The 26,623-nt window shown below is 37.9% G+C and overlaps 1 protein-coding gene across 1 annotated transcript; it reads right to left on the bottom strand.

Annotated features, from left to right (window-relative positions):
• Window positions 1–26,623, bottom strand: LOC129491642 (olfactory receptor 8S1-like). The gene is made up of 6 exons (XM_055296161.2): window positions 26,489–26,623; window positions 17,846–17,953; window positions 15,811–16,090; window positions 2,286–2,350; window positions 2,089–2,170; window positions 1–997 (listed from the first exon to the last, which is right to left on the bottom strand). The coding sequence occupies exons 1-6, from the start codon at window positions 26,621–26,623 to the stop codon at window positions 78–80; spliced, it is 1,590 nt and encodes a 529-aa protein (XP_055152136.1). The 3' UTR covers window positions 1–77.

Below are 26,623 nucleotides of genomic sequence, written 5' to 3'. Positions count from 1 at the left end.
TCCTAGTGTCCATGCACTGCTTGTTGCAGTTCTATCCAGTACCCTCATCATTCTGATTTCATAAGTCTATTGAAACACTAGAAATATTTTCTCAATGTTCTTCTCACAGCTGCCTTCACCTCCCTGTTCTTCAGGCTGTAAATGAGGGGATTCAGCATGGGAGTGATCACGCTGTACTGCAAGGAGAAGATCAACTCTTGAATGGATCCTGAATTTGGCATGAGATAGCAGAGTAATCCGGAGCCATAAAAGAAAATCACTGTAGTGAGGTGGGAGGAGCAGGTGGAGAAGGCTTTGCTTCTGCCTGTGGTGGAGCGGATCCTCAGGATGGTGGACAAAATGCAAATATAAGACAGGAATATCATGAGAAAATTTCCAAAGAAAAGCAGGAAGCTGGAGCAGAGCAGGGTGGTAAAACTTGCAGACACATCAGAGCAAGACAAAGGATAGAGATAGGGCAGCTCACAGCTGAAGTGGTGGATATTTTGAGCCTCACAGAAGTCTAAATTGAGAGCTACAAGGATATTGATGAGGGCATCCAGAAAAGCCAAGCTCCATGAGCCTCCCACCAGCCCTGCACACAGCTGTCTGTTCATCACTTGGCCATAGAGCAAAGGAGAGCTGATAGCAACATAGCGGTCATAGGCCATCACAGCAAGCAGGGAGGATTCAGTGCTCCCAGGGGCAAACACAAAGAAGACCTGAGCCATGCAGCCCTCTACCAAAATGGTTTTCTTCTCAGACAGGAGGTTCTCCAACAGCTTAGGTACAGTGACAGAGGAACGGCAGAGATCCAAGAAGGACAATTGTCCCAGGAAGAAGTACATGGGTGTGTGGAGGCAAGAATCAGCATTAATCACCACCAGCAGCAGCAGGTTTCCCATCACAGTCAGGAGGTAAATCACCAGGAACAGCACAAAGAGCAGAGCCTGGGTCTGGGGGCCAGCTGACAGCCCAAGGAGGACAAACTCGGGGACAACACTGTGGTTTCTCGTTGCTTTCAGTATTTTATTTGGAATAAGATAAATAAATTGAGTGAAGCCTCTTCTTATGCATAACAAATATTTAAGTGTTTTAACCCTCTTCTCTATTCACAAAGGTTCTTGCTTACCTAAACATTCATATGCAGAACTGATAAACTACTCTGTCCCTAGATTTCCTAAACCCATGATCATCTTTTCTGCAAGACCCCAACCTTAGATTCTCTCTCTCTCTCTACCTTTGTGTTCTTTCTTTAATGTTTCAGAGTTTGTTGTTGCTGTTGTTTTATTATTAAGGCTACTACAGAGTGTTTGTAAACTATTGCTAATGATCTAATAGGGAGAGATTGAAGGAAAAATAAGATAAAAATGGCAGAAATGGTGTCTCTGAGGGTGTGAGAGCCGAAGTAGAGCACGGCTTTATGTGGGAGCATGTTTGCTTCATCCTTCAGACAGCATGAGAGGAGCAGATTTGGTGTTTGGGAGGAAGCAATTTCCATCCAGTGACTTTTACTTTTTCAATAAATACTTAAGTGAGGTCAGTCATGGAAAGTGAAAAGGGATTGTGATTGGAGAGTTGCAGAGTACAGAGAAAGGGAAATAATCAGAGAGAAGGCAGCACAGAGAGACCTCCAATGCTATGTAACTGATCATGAGAAACTGTTGGCCGATATGGGAACATACTCCAGTCATAATCTCCATGCCCCAATCTATATGTGATCTATTCAGATTCAGGTTCAGTTCTTGTCTGTACCCTCATGCATTTGTAAACATAGACTACCTACTAACCCTAAAGCGTGGTCTTCTTTTTTTCCTACTCTGCACTGACAGCCCAGATTAAAATCACAGACTCAGGAGAACCCTTCAGCACTACTGACTACACCATTTTGGCCCTTCCTATTCTGCTCTATCTTTTGTGTTCATACTGCAAAACAGGCACATTCATTCTCAAAGGACTTATGGTTTCTCTCCCACTGTTTACCCAAACACCACCCAGCATTAATGCTATTCTTCGGAATCGAATCCACACTACCAGCATTTCTTACCCAGTTTAACAATAAACAGCACAGAATTAAAGAAAAATTTTTTCAAATCCAGAGGTCCAGACTAATAAGTTTGAATGTCAATGTGAGAATTATGAAGTTGGGAGTTGGAAAATTCCTGTTGGATATAGATCTCTTCCTTGGTTCCTAAAAGAGGAAAATAAAAGGTTACATAGCGTGTATTATTTCTGAAAACCTAAATACTTCTGTCATGTGGGGAATGCATTTTCCATGTTATTTTAATTGTTTTTCTTTTACTCACCAGTGTAGCTCTAGCTAGAGCAACCTGGATTCTTTTTGAGAACATCACATCATTGGCAGAAGATGCTGCAAAGTCAGGAATCAAACCAAGAAATGCAGACACAGAACCGTGTCACTCATTATAATTTGGAGGGCAGCAAAAAGAAAGGTCGCCTCTTTTCCACTTGTCTCCAGATGGAGCCCCGTTCACCAGCACAAGAAACTTAAATCATGGGGGGAATTTCTCCTTTAGAAATGAAGGTCAAAGAGTGAAAATCTTACAAAGGACATTTTCACAAAGGACAAACTTGGAAATTCTACCCTGTCAGGGCCTAGACTTCCTTACATATACTGCGTTAGCATTATTCAAGGGGTCATAGGAATAAATAAAGTCATCTCTTATTTTTTTTAACCTGCTGCTGCAATTTCACTATTCTCAATGCTTCATCTATTCAAACTCTGAATCCAAATTTAGAATGGAAAAAGCTCTGAGAATGCTACCACTATGTTTAGTTATTGTTATAATCAGTTGGAGTCAGCTGACTAGATCTTTCCCAAAAAGGCCTGCCTGAGAGGAACTTTTTTAAGAACGAGACATACAAAAGTATCTAGCACTGTGGCAGTCACAAAAGTTGCTCCAAATATATTATTTAAAAATACAAATGAATGGCCGGGCGCAGTAGCTAACGCCTGTAATCCTAGCACTTTGGGAGGCCAAGGTGGGCAGATCACGAGGTCAGGAGATCGAGACCATCCTGGCTAACACGGTGAAACCGTGGCTCTACTAAAAATACAAAAATTAGCCAGGCGTTGTGGTGGGCACCTGTAGTCCCAGCTACTCGGGAGGCTGAGGCAGGAGAATGGAGGGTGAACCTGGGAGGCAGAGCTTGCAGTGAGCCAAGATCACGCCACTGCACTCCAGCCTGGGCGACAGAGCGAGACTCTGTCTCTAAAAAAAAAAAAAATTAATACGTTGATGAATGGATGAGTACGTGAATGAATGTGGCTCAGGAAGAGAATAGTCTAGGGCTTTGCTGCTCACCGAGAACAGACCTAATTGGGAGCCAGTCGAGGATTTTAGACTCCCTGGGCTTGCATTAAGCTAGATATAGTAAAGGTAATAGAGAAGAATTTCACCAACTGGACAGGTTTGCCCCAAAGTAGTGTGTTTTGCTCTGTTCTGCACTTCCACATACATCAGAGTATATAATTATAGGGGATATCCATAAGTAAAGATATGGTTAGTTTCTGAATCTCATGTTTGGAGTTCTGGGAGAGGGTTCTTTTTGAGTCACAAAGTGCCCAGAGTCTATCGCTGAAGTCCTCATCTCCTCCCACCCCTTACAGAGAATTCTCAAGTATTAGCCTCCCCAAACTTCCAGGTTTCTGGCATAATGCAGGCTTTCAGCACCAGAAACAAGGAATACAGCAAGCTATAGGAAAGAGATCTTGTCTCAATTGTGCCATTTGTACAATGGAATCAAGCAATAACTACCCTGCAAAGTGGTGAGGTCTTAATTGCTAACTTGAATATAGTGCTGAAGACAATTGAGGGGCTGAAGAATCATCCAATTGTCTTTTCTTCACTCCCAATCCAAGTGTTTCATTTTCCCAAAAGGAGGAAGAGAAGTGATGTTGAGGAGCCGACCAAAACATCTCAGGTAACACAAATGAACACCACATTGAGAGAGCGGGGAGAGTACTCTTGAATACCTCTTAAATACCATGCGAACAAAGATCAGATGCGAGGACTGACAGGGAAAGGAAGTGCCTGATGGAAGAATGGCAGGAAGTGGTGGAAACAGAGGGGAACAAAGTAGCAGGGAAAATCCTGAAAGGACAGAGGGAAAACATTACCATACTTCTGTCTTTTCCTGGTGCACAATGTATCCTGTTTTTCTGAGTTGGTGGGTGTGCCTCTGAACTTGGGAGAAATTCACAGGCGAGAAAATATACCACAACTGTCTGATCTTGTGAGCTGACATTGTTTTTTAAGAACTTTTTTGCATAAAGAGAAAATGTAAGCTCATTCCTCAAAAGCTTCAGGAAGTAAAGACTCTAAAAAAGCTTTTCTGAAGTTTGACAGCATTTTTGCTCTTATCCTGTAACAACTCCAAAACTACAAAGAAAGGGAAACTAGAAACCTTCAAATTCTTAACAGCAACTTCTTTCATACTTCCCCTGGCATAATTACACAATCATTTCTCTATGCCTGTTAATACAGTACTAAGAGCACCATGCTAACAAAGGAGGCTCAGGTCTAGCCATTCAGAAGGGCTGCTGGGTTAAGTTGGCCAAAGGGATGGCAAAGTATGATCTGAAAACCCTGGGGGCAGCTGGGCCCATCCTGATTAGAAAGCTCAGCCTGAAGCAAATGCTAGGCTCATTAGCTAAAAATGGTTACTAGCTGATTCCACTGGGAATTCCTATTGAAGCTAACTGACTCATGGCTTATTTTTAGATAATCTTGCCAATATTGCCATGTATTTAATTACTAGATATGTTAAAAATAGTGATTATTATATATATGATGTTATTATTATTAGGCAATCAATAATAATTCAAATCTACCCACATATTTAACTTTTGGTTTTTTGCTCAACTTTTCTGCATCTAGAACTGAAAATCTTAATAGCTGAAACTGAGATTTCAGTGGATACACTTGACACAAAATAGACAAAGCAGAAGAAATTTTAGTGACTCAAAAGATAGGTAAAAAGAAAATAAGAACTTCCGTCTATGAGAATTTTCTTTCTCCTTGAAGTCCTCCTTTTAAATTTTCTCTTAGTGCAAGTCTTTTAGTGATATATATATATTTCACCTTAATTCTTAAAGGATTTATTACTGGCACAGAATTCTAACAGGGAGTTATTTTTTATTCAGTAATTTGAAGATATCACTGCAGGATCTTCTGTCTTCTTGTTACAAGTCTAATGTGATGGGATTAGTGCCCTTATAAGAGACATAAGAGCTCTCTCTCTCTCTCTCTTTCTCTGTGTGTTTGTGTGTGTGTGTGTCCCCACCCCACGATGACACCTTAAGGAGGTGGCCATCTACAAGCCAGGAAGATCTTGGACTTCCCAGCCTCCAGAACAGTAAGTATATAGATTTATGTTGCTTAAGGCACTAGACTATGGTGTTTTGCTATAGCAGTCCAATTGACTAGTACAATAGAGAAGACATCTCTTCTCAATTCAAAATAAATGCCTCTACTTATGCTTTAGATAGATTATTCTGCTTCCGCAGAAACCTTGCTCCTCCAGACTTGCCTTTCCTCTGCTTAGGATTCCAATTTTCAAAAGTAGGAAATTATAGAACTGAAGTCTTTTTTATACCATTCTCTAATCTATTCCTCCCTATCCATACATAACCACTATCCTAAAGTTAGAATATGGTTTCTCGTGTAGCTTCTTCTGCTACCCATGGTAGCAGAATTGTCTTCTAAAGATGTCCATGCCCTAATCTCTGAAATCTATGACTGCTACCTTACCTGGCAAAAGAGATTTTGCAGATGTCATTAAAGTTATAGACCTTAAAATAGGGAGATTATCTTGGATTATCCAGGTGGATCTAATCTAATCACATGAGTTTTTAAAAGCAGAGAACTTTCTCCCACTGGTGTGAGAGTGATGTGATAGAAATGGAAGTCAAAGAGATTTAAAGCATAAGAGGGCCTGACCTATTGTTTGTTGCTCAACGAGGGACACACAGAATGCATGAGAAGTAATGTGGGACACACAGAATGCATGAGAAGTAATGTGGACAGGATCTAGGAGCAAAGACCAGCCCCCAGCTGGCAGCTAGCAAAAAATACAGAGACCTCAGTCCCACAACTGAAAAAAATCAGCTATCAGTCTAAGCTTGGAAATAGATTCATTCCCAGAACCTCCAGAAAGGAATGCAGCCCTGATGACACCTTTGTTTAGCTTGGTGAGACTCTGAGCAGAGAAGCCATGTGAGCCACTCTGTATCTGGACTCCTAAATTATAGAGCCATGAGCTAATCAATACGTATTGTTTTAGGTTGCTATGTTTGTGGTAATTTCATTTGTTACACAGCAATAGAAAATGAATATATTTCCCCACGTATGCTTTTATATTTTTATTACATATGTCTGTTTTTAAAGACTTTACATAAATGTCTCTTGTTATATGTGACATTCTGAAATTACCTATTTTTCATTCAACTTGCTTTAGAAATTTATCCAGGTTGATATATGTAAAAATAGTTCATTCATTTAATTGTTTTAAAGTGTTGTATTATATGATTTTACCACATTTCTTCATTTTTCAGAAGATAAAGAACAAGTAAGAATTTGAACATGTTTTGGTTTATCTGCATATCTTATAGGATTTTCTATGTAGACAAGCACATCATCTTCAAATAATAACAAGCCGTTTATCTCTCTTTCCCATTGTTAAATTTTAAATTATTTTATTTCCTTGTCATATTGCATTAATTGGGACTTTCAATACAATGTTTAGTTGTAGAGGTGAGTGGCCATCCTTGCCTTATTTTAATTGAATACAATACTTCTGTTGATGAAGAGTCTAACTCTTTAAAATATTTGAAGAGATTTATTCTGAGCCAAATATGAGTGACCATGGCCCATGACACAGCCCTCAGGAGATACTGAGAACATGTGCCCAAGGTGGTCAGGTGCAGCTTGGTTTTATACATTTTAGGGGAGCATGAGACATCAATCAAATACAAACTTAGAAATAAATTGGTTTGGTCCAGAAAGGTAGAACAACTTGAAGAGGGGGCAGCTATGGGCTATAGCTTCCAGGCTGTAGGAAAATTTTAACATTTTCTGCTTGACAATTGGTTGAGTTTGTCTAAAGACCTGGGATCAATAGAAAGGAAACATTCAGATTGAGATAGAAGATTGTGGAAATCAAGGTTCTTTTGAAGTCTCATAGTGGCTGCCCTTAGAGACAATAGATGACGACTGTTTCCTATTCAGACCTTTGAAATGTGCTAGACTCTCAGTTCATCTCTTCAGGATTGGGAGGGCCTGAAAGAAAAAGATCTAGCTATTATCTATTAAAAGATGTTAATAGAGATTCTTTACAGATGCAAATTTTCCCCCACAAAGGATGGCTTTGTAAGGCCATTTCAAAATATGGCAAAGAAACATGTTTTGAGGTAAAATACTTTTATTTTCTTTTTTGTCACATAATGTTATGCCAGAGTCAAAATGGAAAGTAAGTCACTATATAGGGTTAAATAAAACCCATCTCATGAGAATGTATGGTTTGTAGGGCATGACCCCCAGACTGTTTAGATAGGAATTTGGGCAAGATAAGAACAAATCAGAATTTAGTCCTCATTTCTAAAATGTATTATTTAAGTAAAAGTTTACACTAGGCTTTGTACTCTATCATGTTAAGAAAGTTCCTTACTATTCCCAATTTGCTAAGACCTTTATAATAAATAAGAGTTAAATTTAATTGAATGCCTTTTTGTATCTGTTGAGATAACCTGATATTTTTTCACATAAAATTTTAATTAATGGATATTAATAAAACATCTTCTGAAGATTCAATTATAAAATTGTTCCATGATATGATTTGGCTGTGTCCCCACCCAAAGCTCAGCTGTGTCCCCACCCAAAGCTCAACTGTGTCCCCACCCAAATCTCAACTTGAATTGTATCTCCTAGAATTCTGACGTGTTGTGGGAGGGACCCAGGTGGGAGGTAATTGAGTCACGGGGGCCAATCTCACGAGATTTGATGGGTTTATCAGGGTCTTCTGCTTTTGCTTCTTCCTCATTTTTCTCTTGCCGCTGCCATGTAAGAAGCACCCTCCACCATGATCCTGAGGCCTCCCCAGCTATGTGGAACTGTAAGTCCAATTAAACCTCTTTTTCTTCTCAGTTTTGGGTATGTCTTTATCAGCAGCATGAAAACGAACTAATACATTGCACTAATGCTGTTATCTAACCATTTTAAAACTAGAGGAATGGAGAAGAAACAATCCTTTCTAACAGTCAAAATATATATGTATATGAACAACCTGCCCCTGAATGACTTTTGGCTAAATAATGAAATTAAGGCAGAAATCAAGAAGTCTTTTGAAATTAATGAGCACAAAAGATACAACATACCAGAATCTCTGGGATGCAGCTAAAGCAGTGTTAAGAGAGAAATGTATAACACTGAAAGCCCACATCAAAAAGCTAAAAAGATCTCAAGTTAATAACCTAACATCACAAGTAAAAGAACTAGAGAGCCAAGAGGAAACCAACCCCAAAGCTAGCAGAACACAAGAAATAGCCAAGATCAAGGCTGAACTGAAGGAGACAGAGACATGAAAAAACCCTTCAAAAGATCAATGAATCCAGGAGCTAGTTTTTTGGAAAAAGTAATAAAATAGACTGCTAGCTAGACAAGAAAAGAAAGAAGATTCAAATAAACACAATCAGAAATGATAAGGGGATATTACCACTGACCCCAGAGAAATACAGACGACTATCAGAGAATATTATCAACACCTCTATGCACATAAACTAGAACATCTAGAAGAAATGGACAAGTTCCAGGACACATACACCCTCCCAGCACTGAACCAGGAAGAAATTGAATCCTGGAACAGACCAATAACAAGTTCTGAAATAGAGGCAGTGATAAATAGCCTACCAACCAAAAAAAGGCCAAGACCAGACGAATTCACAGCTAAATTCTACCAGAGGTAGAAAGAAGGGCTGGCACCATTCCCCCTAAAACTATTACAAAAAATGGAAAAGGAGGGGCTCCTTCCTAGCTCATTCTATGAGGCCAGCATCATCCTGATACCAAAGCCTGATAAAGATATTAAAAAAGAGAGAGAGAAAACTTCAGGCCAATATCCTTGATGAACATCAAAGAAAAAATCCTCGATAAAATACTACCAAACCAAATATAGCAGCACATCAAGAAGTTTATCTGCCACAAACATGTTGGCTTCATCCCTGACATGCAAGGTTGGTTCAACATACACAAATCAGTAAATGTGATTCATCACATAAACAGAACTAAAGACAAAAACCACATGATTATCTCAATAGATCCATAAAAAGCCTTTGATAAAATTCAACATCTCTTCATATTAAAAGAAAACTTCTCAATAAACTAGGTTTTGAAGGAACATATCTCAAAATAATAAGGGCCACATATGACAAACCCACTGCCAGTATCGTACTGAATGGGCAAAAGCTGGAAGCATTCCCCCCTTGAAAACCAGCACAAGACAAAGTTGCCCTCCCTCACCACTCCTATTCAATATAGTATTAGAAGTTCTGGCCAGGGCAGTCAGGCAAGAGAAAGAAATAAGGGATATTCAAATAGGAAAGAGGAAGTCAAACTATCTTTGTTTGCAGATGGCATAATCCTATTTCTAGAAAACCCAATTATCTCAGCCCAAAAGCTTCTTAAGCTGATAAGCAACTTCAGCAAAGTCTCAGGATACGAAGTTAATGTGCAAAAATCACTAGCATTCCTATACACCAACAACAGGCAAACCAACAGCCAAATCAAAAATGACCTCCCTTTCACAATTGCCATAATGAATAAAATACCTAGGAATGCAGCTAAGAAGGGAAGTGAAGGACTTCTTCAAGGAGAACTGCAAACCACTGCTCAAAGAAATCAGAAATGGCACAAATAGAAAAACATCCCATGCTTATGAATAGGAAGAATCAATATTGTGAAAATGGCCATACTGCCCAAAATAATTATAGATTCAATGCTATTCCCATTAAACTACCATTGATATTCTTCACAGAATTAGAAAAACCTATTTTAAAATTCGTGTGGAACCAAAAAAGAGCTCAAGTGGCCAAGACAATCCTAAGCAAAAAGAACAAAGCTGGAAGTATCACTCTACCCAAATTCAAACTATACTACAGGGCTACAGTAACCAAAACAGCCTAGTACTGGTACAAGAACAGACACATAAATCAATGGAACAGAATAGAGAACCCAGAAATAAGACCACACACCTACAACCATCTGATTTTCAACAAACCTTACAAAAACAAGCAATGGGGAAAGGATTTCTTATTTAATAAATGGTGCTGGGAGAACTGGCTAGCCATACGCAGACAGTTGAAACTGGACGCCTTCCTCACCCCATATGCAAAAATCAACTCAAGATAGATTACAGATTTAAATGTAAAACCCAAAACTGTAAAAACTCTACAAGAAAACTTAGGCAATATCATTCAGGACATAGGCACAGGAAAAGATTTCATGACAAAGATGCTAAAAGCAATTAAAACAAAAGCAAAAATTGACAAATGGGATCTAATTAAACTAAAGAGCTTCTGCACAGAAAAAAAAAAACACAAAACAACAACGACAAAAACTATCAACAGAGTAAATAGACAACCTACAGAATGGAAGAAAATTTTTGCAATCTATGCATCTGACAAAGGTCTAGTATCCAGCATCTATAAGGTACTTAAACAAATTTACAAGAAAAAACAAACAACTCCATTAAAAAGTGGGCAAAGGACATGAACAAATACATCTCAAAAGAAGACATACTTGTGACGAACAAACATGAAAAAAAGCTCAACATCACTGATCATTAGAGAAATGCAAATCAAAACCACAATGAAATACCATCTCACACCAGAATGTCTATTATTAGAAATTACCAAATAACAGATACTAGCAAGATTGTGGCAAAAAAGAAACATTTTTACACTGTTGGTGGGAATGTAAATTAGTTCAACCATTGTGGAAGACAGTGTGATGATTCCTCAAAGACCTAGAGACAGAAATATCATTCAACCCAGCAATCCCATTACTGAGTATATACCCAAAGGGATATAAATCACTCTGTTATAAAGACACATGCACGTGTCTGTTCACTGAAGCACTATTCACAATAGCAAAGATATGGAATCCAGCTAAATGCCCATCAATGATAGACTGGATAAGGAAAATGTGGTACATACATGATGGAATACTATGCAGCCATAAAAAGGAACGAGATCATGTCCTTTGCAGGGACATGGATGCAGCTGGAGACCATTATCCTTAGCAAACTAATGCAGGAACAGACAACCAAACACCACATGTTCTCACTTATAAGTGGGAGCTGAATGATGAGAACACCTGGATACACAGTGGGCAACAGCACACACTGGGGCCTGTTGGAGGGTGGGGGATGGGAAGAGGGAGAGGATCAGGAAGAATAGCTAGTGGATGGTGAGCTTAATACCTGGGTGATGAGATGACCTGTGCAGCAAACCACCATGGCACATGTTTACCTATGCAACACATCTGCACATCCTGCACATGTACCCCTGAACTTAAAGTAAAATTTGGAAATAAATAAATGTGTATATATATACATACACATATATATACATATATACGTATATGTATATATACACACGTATATATACATATATATACACACATATATACATATATATATATACGTGTATATATATATATTCATGTTCTGATATTCAAAGAAACTAATTTGCCCAGTGCCTCGCAGGTAGAAATTTAAAGATGATGAAGAGCCAGGATTTATGCTCAAGTTTATTTAAACCTAAGGTATTTTTTAAAGAGTAAAACAAAATATTTTGCACATTGCCTGTTTCAAACACACACACACTATATATATGAAGCATATAAACATAATATCATATATCTATATTCATCTATCTACCTATCTATCCATATACATGTAATCATTCACAGCTCATTTATTCTGACCTTGAGAAAACAAAGAAGGTGATATTTTACTTCTCAACCAAACTGAAAAAAGAAATGCCTTCTTTTGATTTAGATTCATTGTACTTGAAGCCTTCTGTTACTTGGGAGCATCAGGATACCATGAGGTCAGGGAACTCCTGTTATTGTTGAAAAATAAATCAGGGGCTCTAAATTACAGGAAGCAAAATCAAGACAGTTCTCTCTCTCTCTCTCTCTTTTTGAGACGGAGTCTCGCTCTGTTGCCAGGCTGGAGAGAAGTGGTGCAACCTCGGCTCACTGCAACCTCTGCCTCCTGGGTTCAAGTGATTATCCTACCTCAGCCTCCTGAGTAGCTGGGACTACAGGCATGCACCACCACATCCAGTTAATTTTTTTTTGTATTTTTACTAGAGACAGGGTTTCACCATGTTGGCCAGGATGGTCTCGATCTCCTGACGTCGTGATCCGCCCACCTCGGCCTCCCAAAGTGCTGGGATTACAGGCGTGAGCCACCACACCTGGCCAAGACAGTTCTTTAATTCGATTAATCAGATTGGACAGGTTGCATAGTCATTTTTACCTGACATAGAAACAAGATGAAGAGTATCACAAACTGCAGGCAGATTAGAAAGACCTAGGAGATGTGAGGTTTGCCTGAGCAGGTCTGATTGCTAAGAATAATGCCTGTGGCCTGCTTTCTCTCCTCCTGCCCCTTCTTCTCTATCTCTTTCCTTCTTTCTTTAATGCAGCCTAAGAGGAAAGTTATTCAGAATAAAATAAGTGTTAAAAGAAAAATGCAAAATTATACTTTGACTTTCTTTTTAAGATTGAAATTATTTCTTTGTAACATAAATTGCAAGTATCATATTTTTAAAATACTGTTGGGTAACTATAGTAACTGAGTAAATGAAATATGCAAAGCTCGATATTGTAAGTCTAGGGAAGGCATTAGAATAAATAGGCCAGCATCTTCAGACCTTACGGCTAGGACACTACTGCTTCCTTGTGGCTCAACTTTAGAATGACAAGTTTTGACTACTGCAAGTTTCTTCAAATCATAGGGGCTTCTTTTTGGGTTTGTTTTTCCTTCCAACTTTTAGGTTCAGAGGGTACCTGTGCAGGTTTGTTACGTGGGTAAATTACATGTCACCGGAGTTTGGTGTACAAATGATGTCGTCATCCAGGTAGTGAGCATAGTACCAGACAGGCAGTTTTTCAATCCCATCCTCCAACCTCAAGTAGGCCCCCGTGTCTATTGTTCTCCTCTTTGTGTCCCTGTGTACTCAATGTTTACCTCCCACTTATAAATAAGAACTTGCAGGATTTGGTTTTCTGTTCCTGTGTTAATTCGTTTAGGATAACGGCCACCAGCTGCATCCATGTTTCTCCAAAAGCCATGATTTTATTCTTTTTGATGGCAGCATAGTATTCTATGGTGTATATACACCACATTTTCTTTTTCCAATCCACTGTTAATGGGCATCTAGGTTGATTCCGTGTCTTTGCTATTGTGAAAAGTGCTGTGATGAACATATGCATGCAAGTGTCTTTATGGTCAAATCAGAGTTTTGATTGCCAATTTTAAGCAGCTCACCAAAGCCATGGCTTGGGACGCAGACGGAGTTGTTACAGATCTCAGAGAAACATCAGCAGAACAGCAGTCTTTGTCAGAGACACAACCATAGTCAGCCAGGTTTTTCTTTCAGATCTCCCAGGTTTTGGGACAGAGAGGCTGAAGAAAAGATTTAAATAACAAGAAAATCTGGAGTTGAGCAGCACCTAAAGATCAGTGAGCAGCTCCAGCATGATTGTACAGAAGAGCTAACAGGCACTGGAAGTCTAGAGAACAGGCAGAGATACCCCCTGCGCTGTGTAAAATTATGAAAAATGTATCCATGAGGTAAGATTTGATACATACACATAAATGATCAAAATCTGTCATTCATTGTCTGTTTGACAGTGAATAAGTTACTTCACCTTCTATTACTCAGTTGCCTTATTTATAGAACACTAACAATCATCGTAACTACTCAGTGAATTTTCACAATGGTTAAATAGTGATAATAATTTAAAAAACGTGACTGAATCCTTACCATGTGCCATATGCTATTTTAAGTGTTTTACAGATTATCTCATTTCTTCTCACAGAAAGTATAAGAGCATATAAAGCTCTTAGCTAATATTATGTCAGTAGTTTGTACTCAACAAATTATCATTTAAAAGTCTATAAAGCTTTCTCTCTATCTCAATGAAGTAGGGAAAACACATTTTTTAAGCAGCTCAGCCAACAACAATTGTTTTCCAGGCACTGTACTGGGCCCTGGGTATATAAAGACGAGTAGGAGAGAGTCTCTGCCTTTAAGACACTCGCACTGTAATGAGGAATGAAGTTATACTGACAGCTCTAATGCAGTATAGTAAGTTATACTCTACCAGTGTGACAAGGTTGCTATGGGAGTTCAGAGGAGGAAAAATTCAAGCTGTTTCAAGTGGTCAGGGAAACAGTTACAAGAAAGATACCATTTGACCCTGCCTTATCTAGAGAAGCAAGTCTTAGAACGAGGAGTGGCAGAAGTCTTCCCGGCAGAGGAACCAGTTTAGTAAAGGAAGAGAGATGTGAACAGGTAGCATTTGAGATTAAGATCATGGACTCTGGAGCCAAAGAGGGTTAAATTTGAATCCCAACTCTGCTCCTCGCCTGCGGTGACCTTGGGAAAGCTATTTCTCTTTGTTTCTTTGCCTGGAAAATGGCTTTGACAATTGTTCTCTATGTTAGGTTGGTTGTGAGGATTAAATGAGATGTTCACGTAACATTTAGCATATTGTCTAGCCCATTGGTGCTGTGTTATTATTAATATATTTCCCTCTGTCTAGGTTGCCATCAGTTGAAAAAACTGGACTATCTGTTAATTGTCAGCTTTTTTCTTCTTTGGCAAACAGAATAAACCACACTAAATGCACACATCAATTGTAAGATGCAGCTGAATCTCAGAAACACCAAAGTCTGAAAAGTGTGCATCTTCAAATCAAGGAAAGCATATTATCATCATTATGAGGACCAGTCTGCCAAGACTCTTTCATAGGATGCTGAATGTTTAGATGTGATCCTACTGTTAAAATCTTTCCTTTCTTGGTGGTTTCTAGATACTTTGTAGCTCTTAAATCATGCATTAAGTTTAGTGTGTAGTTAGTTGTGTCTGTCTCCCCTATTAATATGTGGTCTCTGTGTAATATATCCCCAGCACATCCTGGGTAATCCATAGACTATGAAATTAAATGGAATCAGACCAAGCTGGGGGTGGTAAAGGGTGAGAGGTGACCGTAGGGCCCCAGGCCAGAACTCAGAAGAATGGGCCATAAGTTTGGTGCCAAATTAATGCAACAAGCAATTTGTTGTTGTTGTTGTTGTTGTTGTTGTTGTTGGTTTTTGATTTTTGTGTAGTTTTTTGGTTTTTTTTTTTTGAGACGGAGTTTCGCTCTGCGGCCCAGGCTGGAGTGCGATGTCTTGATCTCAGCTCACCGCAAACTCCACCTCCTGGGTTCAAGTGATGCTCCTGCCTCAACCTCCTCAGTAGCTGGGATTACAGGTGCCTGCCACCACACCCGGCTAATTTTTGTATTTTTAGTAGAGACGGGGTTTCACCATGTTGGTCAGGCTGGTCTCGAACTCCTGACCTTGTGATCTGCCTGCCTCGGTCTCCCAAAGTTGGATTTGCTCTAGTCCTGGGCTTCTCTGCCAGGGACAATTGTTCTGATGGTGTTTGGCCCCTCCAAGCCTGCCTCCAATGGGACGGGGAAGTCGGCTTCGGCTTTGGCTTCGGCTTCGGTGCCCAGAAGCTGTGAGTCTCACCAGTCTGCTGCCTCCTTGGCTTTGGGTCCTCTTTCTGTGTGGCATTCTCTACCTCCACAATGACACTGAAATTGTGTCCTGCGGGAGAAGCAGCTGTGAGCCCATTGAGCATCATTACCGAGAGGACAGGATGACTGGGGAGTGATGTTCTGCCTGGCGTTCCAGGGTCTCCTTTCTGCAAGTTGGCGCTTGTCCCTTCAGGCCCCAGCAGCTTCTCCCTCCTCTGACAGATCACAGAAAGCTTAGTTGACAGGAGTTTGAGGAAGCAGCTCCCCAGTGTCTGAGTCCAGGAACAATTGCTGAAGGCAAGGATGGCCTGTGCTTTACTTCCCTCACCTACAGACTTTTGAAGAAACTGGCCAGACGCCCACCTTGTTTTCGGCTTCCTCTCAGCAGAAATATCAGAAATGCAGAAAAGGAGGCAGACGCCCTTGAGGCTTTCCTAGTGAGCTCCAGCCTGACCTGCTGGAGTCAATTAAATGCACAAACTGCCCTTGGCCTCATTCACTGCAAATGCTCAGCAGCTAGTGGGGAGAATATTCTGGATTTAGAGAATATTTGTTGATTGGTACAGGAGAGGGATCTGAACAGTCAAAACTCTGAGCTATATGCATTCAAAACACATAACTCAATATTTGAGTTAAACATACATGGAATTTTATTATTGGGGTGTTTGGACAGAATAGGCTTCTCTTTCCCATAATTGTTCATACCACCTTTCTACTGCTGTATTGTAACAGCCACCTCTCTGTTGACCTCCATACCTGATTCATATAGTCATTTACTGAATGGTTCACCCAAATGTTACTGTTAACTGCAAAGAAGCTTCTCAAGGACAGGGACCAGTCTCCTCCAGTTATTTTATTCCCAACTTGTATCTTAGTGCTCAAGACATGGGTGCTTAATAAATGTTTACAAAATACTAGTGTTACCATCAACATCGTGATCCCTAGTCATTATTGTTTTATGCCTGACACCTGCTCCACAGAGGATACCTTGATTGTTCTTTTTTTTTTTTTTTTAAACCGAACCTCATACCTCATCCTGATGGTGCCTCACTTCCTATTTTGGAAAGACTGAAATGATTAAGCATGCATGAGCATCATGGACCTCTAGTCTTCATTGAAATATTACTATTTTACTTAGATTTTCAGAGATTTTAAGCATTTTAATAGAACTTATCAAATATTTTCTCTCATCTTTGCCGCCCAACTTTTCAAGCGGATGTCCAAGCATGCTGACATCCTTTCCTACCCATCAGTTCCTTTTTTGAACCTCACTTTCTCCTGTAAGCTGGCTTCCATCTATCCTCCTCTTCAGGAATCATACACTTTTTCTGCACCAAAATCTTCTCGATAAATTGTAACTACCTCTTTCTCCTTTCATTTCTTTACTTGCTTAAATATTATGAAATTGCACTTTCCTAGCTCTCCCTCATTCTTCTTATAATCGTTTTTCTCCGCTTGATAGGTCCTGCTATCCCAGTGGTAGAAGACTCAAGCCAGGACTTTTAGAGCTTGTAGGTGCTGAGGTGATCAGGAATGCTTTCACCAATATTCCAGTCCTCTGTCTGAGCACACGGTGAGATGGAACTTCTCAGCTGCCTCAAAGGTAAGTGTAGCTAAATATCTAGTTGGGGCTAATGGAAAGTGAGTGGCGGTGATGTGTCAGTTCAAGGCAAAAGTTTTTAAAACAGTGTGTGATTCATCATGTTTCCTTTTCCGTATCTCAACAATGCTGAAGCATGAAGGAGGAGGCTCCTTCGGCCTGGTTACCTGGGTGGAGATGATACAGAGCAAAGCCCTTCCTCCAAGCCCATCTAGAGAGGACATGTCATGTGAGTAAAAAAATAAACCTTTCCGATTTTAGGTCACTGAAATTTAAAGGCTGTGTCAGGGATTCCCAAGACCATTCTTAGGCTCAGTTATTCTCTAGAAAGACTCGCCTGACTCAGAAACTATCGTAATTACAGTTGCGGTTTATTACAAGGAAAGGGTACAAATCGAAATGAGCAAAGGGAAAGGGCACATCTCACCAAATCCAGGAGAAACCAGGTGCAAGTTTCCAGGTGTCCTTGTCCAGCAGAGTCGCACAGGAGTACTCTTAATTCTCCCGGCAGTAATGTGTGGCAACGTGTAAAATACTGCCAAACAGGGAGGCTCTTGAGGTCTACACTTTTTATTGGAGGTCAGTACCATAGGCATGTACATATGAATGACCCTGATCAGTTACTCAGACTCAAGTCCACTCCAGATTAAAAAGAGGCATTCACCATAAAGATAAACTTGTCTGGTCAAACTGGTACAGAATGGCCCAAAGCCTCAGACATACAAAACACTCTTATCAGGCAGAATGTTCCAAGGGTTTAGGAGTTATCATCTAGGAGCAATCCAAGAACCAATACTGAAGACAAGCCTTTCTTTGGAATATGCAGAGTATGAAAAACCTAGGCCTACAGAGTGTATTCTTTCCTGCCCAGGGAGTTGATTTTGGGGGTCATACAGCCTCTTCTGATTGTTACAGAAACCCAGGTCATTTCCAGTTTTGAAACACTCATTATACTAAAAAATGAAGAAATGTCCAAACAAAACTATAAAGAAAGGTGAAATAATGTAAATATTTAGTAAAATGAAACTTTGGAAATAAGGCTTTTGGAGACATATAAACACTGAAGGAATTCATTACCTGGAGATCTACACTATAAGAAATCTTAGGGAGAGTCCTTCAGGGAGAAGGAAAATGACACCAGATGGAAATCTGGATCTACACAAAGAAGTGAAGAGCCCCACACATGATACTTACAAAGGTAATTACGAAAGACTTGGTATTCTTTTTAAAATGTTTTTATTTTAATGATAATTGACTATTTAAAGAGAAAATAATAATATATTTTGGGGTTTATGCCATATGACAACAATAATAGCACAAAGGCTGTTGGGATAAATGGAAGCATATTGTTGTAATATTTTTACATTATAAATAAAGTAATACATATCACTTGAAGGTAGACTCTAATAAGTTAAAGATATAAACTATAAACCATAAAGCAGCCTCTAAAGTAACACAGAAGTAGTTATACCTAATAACCCAACAAAGGAGATCAAATGGTATCACAAAAATACTCATACAAAGATGCAGGGAAAACAGGAACAAGGGAACAAAGAATAGCTAAGACAAATAGAAAACAAAGAGTGAAATGAGAGTGAAAAACCTAAATGTCAACTAAATATCTCAATTAGAGGACAGAGATAACCAGATTTGATTTTTTAAAAAGAAGGAAACCTAACTGTATGCTGCCTCATAAGAAACCCACTTTAAATATAATACCACAAGCATGTCAAAAGAAAAGTGATGGAAAAAGATATTTCGTGCTGACACTAATCAAAATAAAGTTGAAGTGACTTTATTAATATCAGGGGGAGTAGATTCAGGAGCAAAGAAAATTACCAGGGCTAAAGAAGGTCATCTCATAATGATAAAAGGGTCAATTCATAAAAAAGGCATCTGTGCATCTGACAAAATATATGTCACAAAGACAGAACTAAGGAGAAATAGACAAATTCATAATTTTAGTTGCAGATTTAAATACCCCCTCAATAACTGATACAAGTAGACCAAAAATCAGTAAGTGAATAGAAGACTTGAAAAACATTATGAATCAACTTGACATAATTGAAATTTATGTAATGCTCCGCCCAACAACAGCATAATACACATTCTTTTCAAGTATACATGGAATATTTTCTGAGAGAGACCACATTCTGGGCTATAAACCATGTCTCCATAAAATTTTTAAAATTCAAGTCATAAAAGTATTTTATCTGATTATTAAGCAATTAAATTATAAATCAATGGCAAAAAGATATCTGGAAAAATCTTCAAAATTTGTAAACTAACATACATCTCAATAATTTAAAGGTCAAAGAAGAAATCAAAAAGGAAAATTAGAAGGCATTTTGAACTAGATACAAATGGAAACAATATTTTAAAACTTGCGGGATACAGCTAAGTCCCACAAATTTCCCTCCAATTTAGAGGGAAATGTATAGTATTAAATGTCTGCATAAGAAATTAAAGGTCTAAAGTCAGTGCTTCTACTGTAAGAAGCTAGCAAATTAAGATCCAATAAAACCAAAGTAAGAAGAAGAAATAATAAATATAAAAATTATAACAGATATCATTGGAATAGAAAAAGAGAAATTAGTGAAATCAAAAGCTGATTCTTTGAGATGAATAAAACTGATAAATCTCTAATCAGACTGATCAGAAAAAAGAGACGGAGGGAGAGAGATGGATAGAGAGAGAAAGGAAACACAACATTTCCAGTGTCAAGAATGAGAAAGGTGACTTTACTACAAATTGTATAGATATGAAAAGACTAATAAGGGAATTTTGAGGAAAGATTTATTTTAATAAATTTGAAAATGGATAAGAAATCGACATATTTCTTGAAAGATACAAACTACTAAAGCTCACTCAAGAAGAAATAGATAATTTGAATAGCCCTATTAAATATTTAAATTAAAGAAATAATTTCTAGTTAAAACCTTTCTATGAAGAAAAATTCAGGCCCATATGGCTTTACTAATGACTTCTACATTTAAATAATAAATAATAAATAAACAACAACTTCTGGAATATTAGGAGGAAGGAATACTTCTCAATTAATTTTGTGATGCCAAGATTATTATGATGCCAAAAATTGGACTATGACATCATAAGAAAAAACCAGAGAGCAATATCGTTCATAAACATAGATGCAAAAATTTTAATAAAATTTTATCAAGCAAATTTCATAATACATAAAGAAGATAATACATTATAACTAAGTGGGGTTTACTCTAAGAATGCAAGATTGGTTTAACATTCAAAAATTAATATTATATACCATATTAACAGAATAAAGAAGAAAAAATCTTAATCTGAATATGGACAGAAAAAGCATTTGACAAAATCTAAAATCTATAATATTCCCAATGAGCAAATTTCAGCAAAGTGGGAATATAAGGAAACTTGTTCAACTTGACAAAGGAGATCTATAAAAAAATCTACAGCTAACATGGTACTTCATAGTAAAAGACTGAAAGCAGTCTCTTTAGGCCTTCTTGGAACAAGGAAAGAAATCTGCTTTCACCACTTCTATTAAACATTGTACTGTAGATTCTAGCCAGTACAATTAGGACAATAAAAGAGACAAAAGGCTTCCAGACTGGAAAGGAAAAATTAAAATTGTGCTTATTCATAGACAACATGATAATCTATGTAGAATATTCATAAAACAACTTCCACTAGAACTAATATATGAGTTTAGCAAGGTTGCAGAATAGAAAATTCAACATACAAACTAGATGTAGATATTCAAATACTAGGAACAACCAAAACTTAAAAGGGAAAAATACAATTTACAATAGCATCAAGAAATATTAAATGCTTAGGTATAAATCTAACAAAAGATGTGCAAGATTGTACATTGAAAACTATGAAATATAGCTTAAAGAAGCTAAGGGGGATATTACCACTGACCCCACAGAAATATAAATAACCATCAGAGATTATTATGAACAACTTTATGCACATAAACTAGAAAATCTAAAAGAAATGGCTGAATTCCTGGACACATACATCCTCCCAAGACTGAACCAGGAAGAAATTGAATCCCTGAACAGACCAATAATGAGCTCCAAAATCGAGTCAGTAATAAATAGCCTACCAACTTTAAAAAGCCCAGGACCAGGTAGAATCACAGCTGAATTCTACCAGAGATACAAAGAAGAGCTCGTACCGAGAAAACTATTCCAAAAAATTGAGGAGGAGGGACTCCTCTCCAATCATTCTATAAAGCCAGCATTATCCTGATACCAAAACCTGGAGGACACAGTATAAAAAAAAAAGAAAGAAAGAAAACTTAAGGCCAATATCCTTGATGAACATCAATGCAAAAACCCTCAACAAAATAACTGGTAAACCTAATCCAGCAGCATATCAAAAAGCTTAACCACCATGATCAAGTAGGCTTCATCCCTGAGATACAAAGTTGGTTCAACATATACAATTCAACAAATGTGATTCATCACGTAAACAGAACTAAAGACAAAAAGCACATGATTATCTCAATAGATGCAGAAAAGGCTTTCTTTATAAAATTCAACCCCCTTTCATGTTAAAAACTCTCAACAAACTAGGTATTGAAGGAACATACCTCAAAATAATAAGAACCATCTATAACAAACCCACAGCTAACATCATACTGAATAGCCAAAAGCTAGAAGCATTCCCCTTGAAAACTGGCACAAGGATATCCCCTCTCACCACTCCTATTCAACATAGTATTGGAAGTCCTGACAAGAGCAATCAGGCAAGAGAAAGAAATAAAGTGCATCCAAATAGGTAGAGAGGAAGTCAAACAATCTTTGTTTGCAGATGACAATCCTATATTTAGAAAACTCTATAGTCTCGGTCCAAAAGCTCCTTCAGCTGATAATTTCAGCAACGTTTCAGAATACAAAATCAATGTGCAAAAATCAGTAGCATTTCTATACACCAATAACAGCCAACCTGAGAGCCAAACGAGGAACACAATCCCATTCACAATTGCCACAAAAAGAATGAAATACCTAGGAATACAGCTAACCAGGGAGGTGAAAGATCTCTACAATGTGAATTACAAAATACTGCTCAAAGAAATCAGAGATGACACAAACAAATGGAAAAACATTCCAGGTTCATGGGTAGGAAGAATCAATATTATTATAGCCATACTGCCCAAAGTAATTTACAGATTCATTGCTATTCCTATTAAACTTCCAATGGCATTCTTCACAGAATAGAAAAAATGGTTTTAAAATGTATGTGGAACCAAAAAAGTGCCCATATAGCCAGGGCAATCCTAAGCAAAAAGAATAAAGCTGGAGGCATCACATTACCCAATTTCAAACTATGCTACAGGACTATAGTAACCAAAGCAGCTTGGTACTGGTACAAAAACAGACACATAAACCAATGGAACAGAATAGAGAATTTAAAAATAAGGCCACACACCTACAACTATCTGATCTTCAACAAAGCTGACAAAAACAAGCAATGAGGAAAAGACTGTCTATTCAATAATGGTGCTGGGATAACTGGCTAGTCATATGCAGAAGATTGAAACTGAACCCCTTCCTTACATATACAAAAATTACCTCAAGATGTATTAAAGACTTAAATGTAAAACCCAAAACTATAAAAGCCTTGTATTACAACCTACACAATACCATTCTGGACATAGGAACCAGGCAATGATTTCATTACAAAAATGCCAAAAGCAATTGCAATCAAAGCAAAAATTGACAAATGGGATTCAATTAAACTAAAGAGCTTCTGCACAGCAAAAGAAACTATCAACAGAGTAAACAGACAACTGACAGAATGGGAGAAAATATTTGCAAACTATGCATCTGACAAACGTCTAATGCAGTATCTATAAGGAGCTTAAACAAATTTACAAGAAAACAAACAATCCCATTAAAAAGTGGGCAAGGGACATGAACAGACATGTCTCAAAAGAAGACATACATGCAGCCAAGAATTATATGAAAAAAAACTCAACATCACTGATCATTAAAGAAATGTGATTAAAAACCACAGTGAGACACCATCTCACACCAGACAGAATGACTATTATTAAAAAGTCAAAAAATAACTGATGCTGGAAAGGTTGTGGAGAAAAAGGAATGCTTATTCACTATTGGTGGGAGTGTAAATTCATTCAACCACTCTGGAAGAAAGTGTGGCAATTATTCAAAAACCTAAAAACAGAAATACCATTCAACCTAGCAATCTCACTACTGGGTATATAACCAAAGGAATATAAATTGTTCTAGTGTAAAGACATATGCATGCATATGTTCATTGCATCACTATTCAAAATAACAAAGACATAAAATCAACCTAAACACCTATCAGTGATAGACTGGATAAAGAAAATGTGGTACATACACACCATGGAATACTATGCAGCCACAAAAAAAAAGAACTAGATCATGTCCTTTGCAGTAACATAAATGGAACTGGAAGCCATTATCCTTAGCAAACTACCACAGGAACAGAAAACCAAATTCCACATGTTCTCACTTACAAGTGGGAGCCAAATGGTGAGAACACATGGATACATAGAGAGGAACAACACACACTGGGGCCTAACAGAGGGTGAAGGGTGAGAGGAGGGAGAGGATTGGGAAAATAACTAATGGGTACTAGGTTTAATATCTGGGTGATGAAACAATCTGTACAGCAAACCTCCCATGACACAAGTTTATCCACATAACAAACCTACACGTGTACCCCTGAACTTAAAAGTTACATTTTAAAAAGAGCTAGAGATATACATTAATGCATAAAAAAGCTCAATATTAAAGATGTCAGTGCCCCCCAGTTTGATTTATAGTTTCAATACAATTGTACTCAAAATCCCAGCAGGTCTTTATGTAGAAATTGACAAAAAGATTCTAAAATTCCCATAGAAATGTAAATTATCTAGAATAGCCAATACGATTTGAAACAGAACAAAGTCAAAGGTCTTACACTGCCTGACTTCAAGACATTGTAAAGCTATAACAATTAAGACAATGCAGTATTGATATAAAGACAGAAAAATAGACAAATAGAACAGATAGAAAGTCTAGAAATAGACTCTTGAACATATGGTCAATTGTTTTTCAACAAAAGTACATAGGCAGTTGGGGAGAAGAGACTGTCTTGTAAAAAAAAAGTGCAGGACTAATTGAATATCAACAAGGGAGAACTTCTATCTATGATATGTTTCACACCACTTCAAAAATTAACTCAAAATGAATCATAGAACTAAAAGTAAAGCCTAAAAAATCTGAAATTATAAAACTTCTAGACGAAAACCTTAGAAAAATACTTGGCAAACTTGGGATAGGCAAAGATTTCTAAAAAGAAAAATTGATACATTGAACTTTATCAAAATTAAAGATTTTCCTCTTCCTAAAAAACAAACTGAGAGAAACAATTGCAATTCACATATATGATTAAGGAATTGAATCCAGAATAAACAAACACACAAAACTTAATCTATTATTATAAAACAAGAAACCCAATTATAAAATGGGTAAAATATTTGTTCAGACATTCCATCAAAGATATATGGCTTGGGACTGGATGCGGTGGCTCATGCCTGTAATCCCAACACTTTGGGAGGCCTACGCAAACGGATCACCTGAGGTCGGGAGTTCGGGACCATCCTGGCCCACATAGTGAAACCCAGCTCTACTGAAAATACAAAAATTAGCCGGGCATAGTGGTGTGCACCTGTAATCACAGCTACTCAGGAGGCTGAGGCAGGAGAATCGCTTGAACTGGGGAGGCAAATGTTGCAGTGAGCCAAGATCGAGCCATTGCACTCAACCTAGGCAACAAGAGCGAAACTCTGCCTCAATAAAAAGGTACATGGCTTGCAAATGAAAAGATGCCTAACACAATTCGTTATTATGGAAATGCAAATTAAAACCATGAGACAACACAACACACCTATTAGGATATTTAAAATTAGAAATAATGGCCATACCAAATTCTGGTAAAAATATAGAACAACTTGAAATCTCATACACTGGTAGTAGGAATGTAAAATGGTACTGCAACTTTAGAAAACAGTTTGACAGTTTATTAATTTTTTTAAATATACAACCCCTACCATATGTTCCAGCCATTCCATTCCTATTTACCCAAAAGAAACAAAGCATATGTCCATACAAAAATTTGTGAATGGGTGTTCATAGCCACTTTATTTGTAATAGCCCAAACTGAAAATAACCAAATGTCCATCAACAGGTAAATGGAAAAACAAATGGTAGTATATGTATATGTAGTGGTGTGAATGGTACCCCTCCCCAACAGATGTTCACTCAGAACCTGTAAATGTGACTTTATTTGGGAAAATGGTCTTTGCAAATATAACTAAGTTAAGGATATCAAGATAAGATCATCCTAGATTAGGATGAGACCTAAGTCTAATGACAAGAGTCTTTAGAAGAGAAGGGAAAAGACACATCAGAAGAGAAGGTGATGGGAAGACAGAGGTAGAGACTGAAATGAGGCATTACAAACAAAGGAACCACACGGATTGTCTGCAGCCAGTAAGAGCTAAAAGAGAAGCTTGGAACCCATTCTCCCTGAAAGGCTTTAGAAGAAACGAACGCTTGATTTCAGACTTCTGGCCTCCAGAACTGTGAGGGAATACATTTTTGTTGTTAAAGTTGCCAATTTTGTGGTAATTTGTTATGGCAGCCCTATGAAATGAATACACCACATGATGGAATACTACTCAGCAATGAAAACGAATGAAATGAATGCTGTACATAGTAACAGGAATCTCAAAATAATTATTCTGAATGAAAGAACCTGTACCATAAAAGGTACACACTGTATAATTTTATTTAAAATTCTAGAAAATGCATAACATTCAATTAATATAATAAGAGAAAGCATATCAATGGTTGCTTCAGGATGGGAGGGTCAGAATGACAGAGAGGGCTAAGATGACAGATTACCATGGGGCCCAAGGAAACTTTTGAATTCATGGATATTTTTATTATGTTGTTTTTGTTGATAATTTCATGGGTGTATATATGTGCCCAAACTTAACAAGTATATGTCTTTTATTGCATGTCAATTATACCTCAATAAAGTTCTCGAAAATATAGTCTAAATTTAGTCTTTGTGTTGGGGGGCCATGTAACAACTTAGCTATTTTAGATGATATCATGGCAGCAGAGGGGTGCCTCTCCTCTGTAGGATGCCCTTGTATCCTCAT

This window comes from Symphalangus syndactylus, chromosome 10 (genome assembly GCF_028878055.3).
Source record: "Symphalangus syndactylus isolate Jambi chromosome 10, NHGRI_mSymSyn1-v2.1_pri, whole genome shotgun sequence".
Taxonomy (NCBI): Eukaryota; Metazoa; Chordata; class Mammalia; order Primates; family Hylobatidae; genus Symphalangus; species Symphalangus syndactylus.
Note: the sequence above shows the minus strand (reverse complement) of the source record. Positions and strands in the feature narration are given on the sequence as shown.

What these genes read in the sequence shown, in the direction of transcription:
- LOC129491642 (XM_055296161.2), bottom strand. Translation starts at nt 26,623, where the DNA reads ATGAGGATACAAGGGCATCCTACAGAGGAGAGGCACCCCTCTGCTGCC. An exon ending in CTCTAGCTAGAGCTACACTG is followed by an intron (nt 2,171 to 2,285) that starts GTGAGTAAAAGA and finishes TTCCTCTTTTAG; the next exon opens with GAACCAAGGAAGAGATCTAT. An exon ending in ATTGACATTCAAACTTATTA is followed by an intron (nt 998 to 2,088) that starts GTCTGGACCTCT and finishes AAATACTGAAAG; the next exon opens with CAACGAGAAACCACAGTGTT.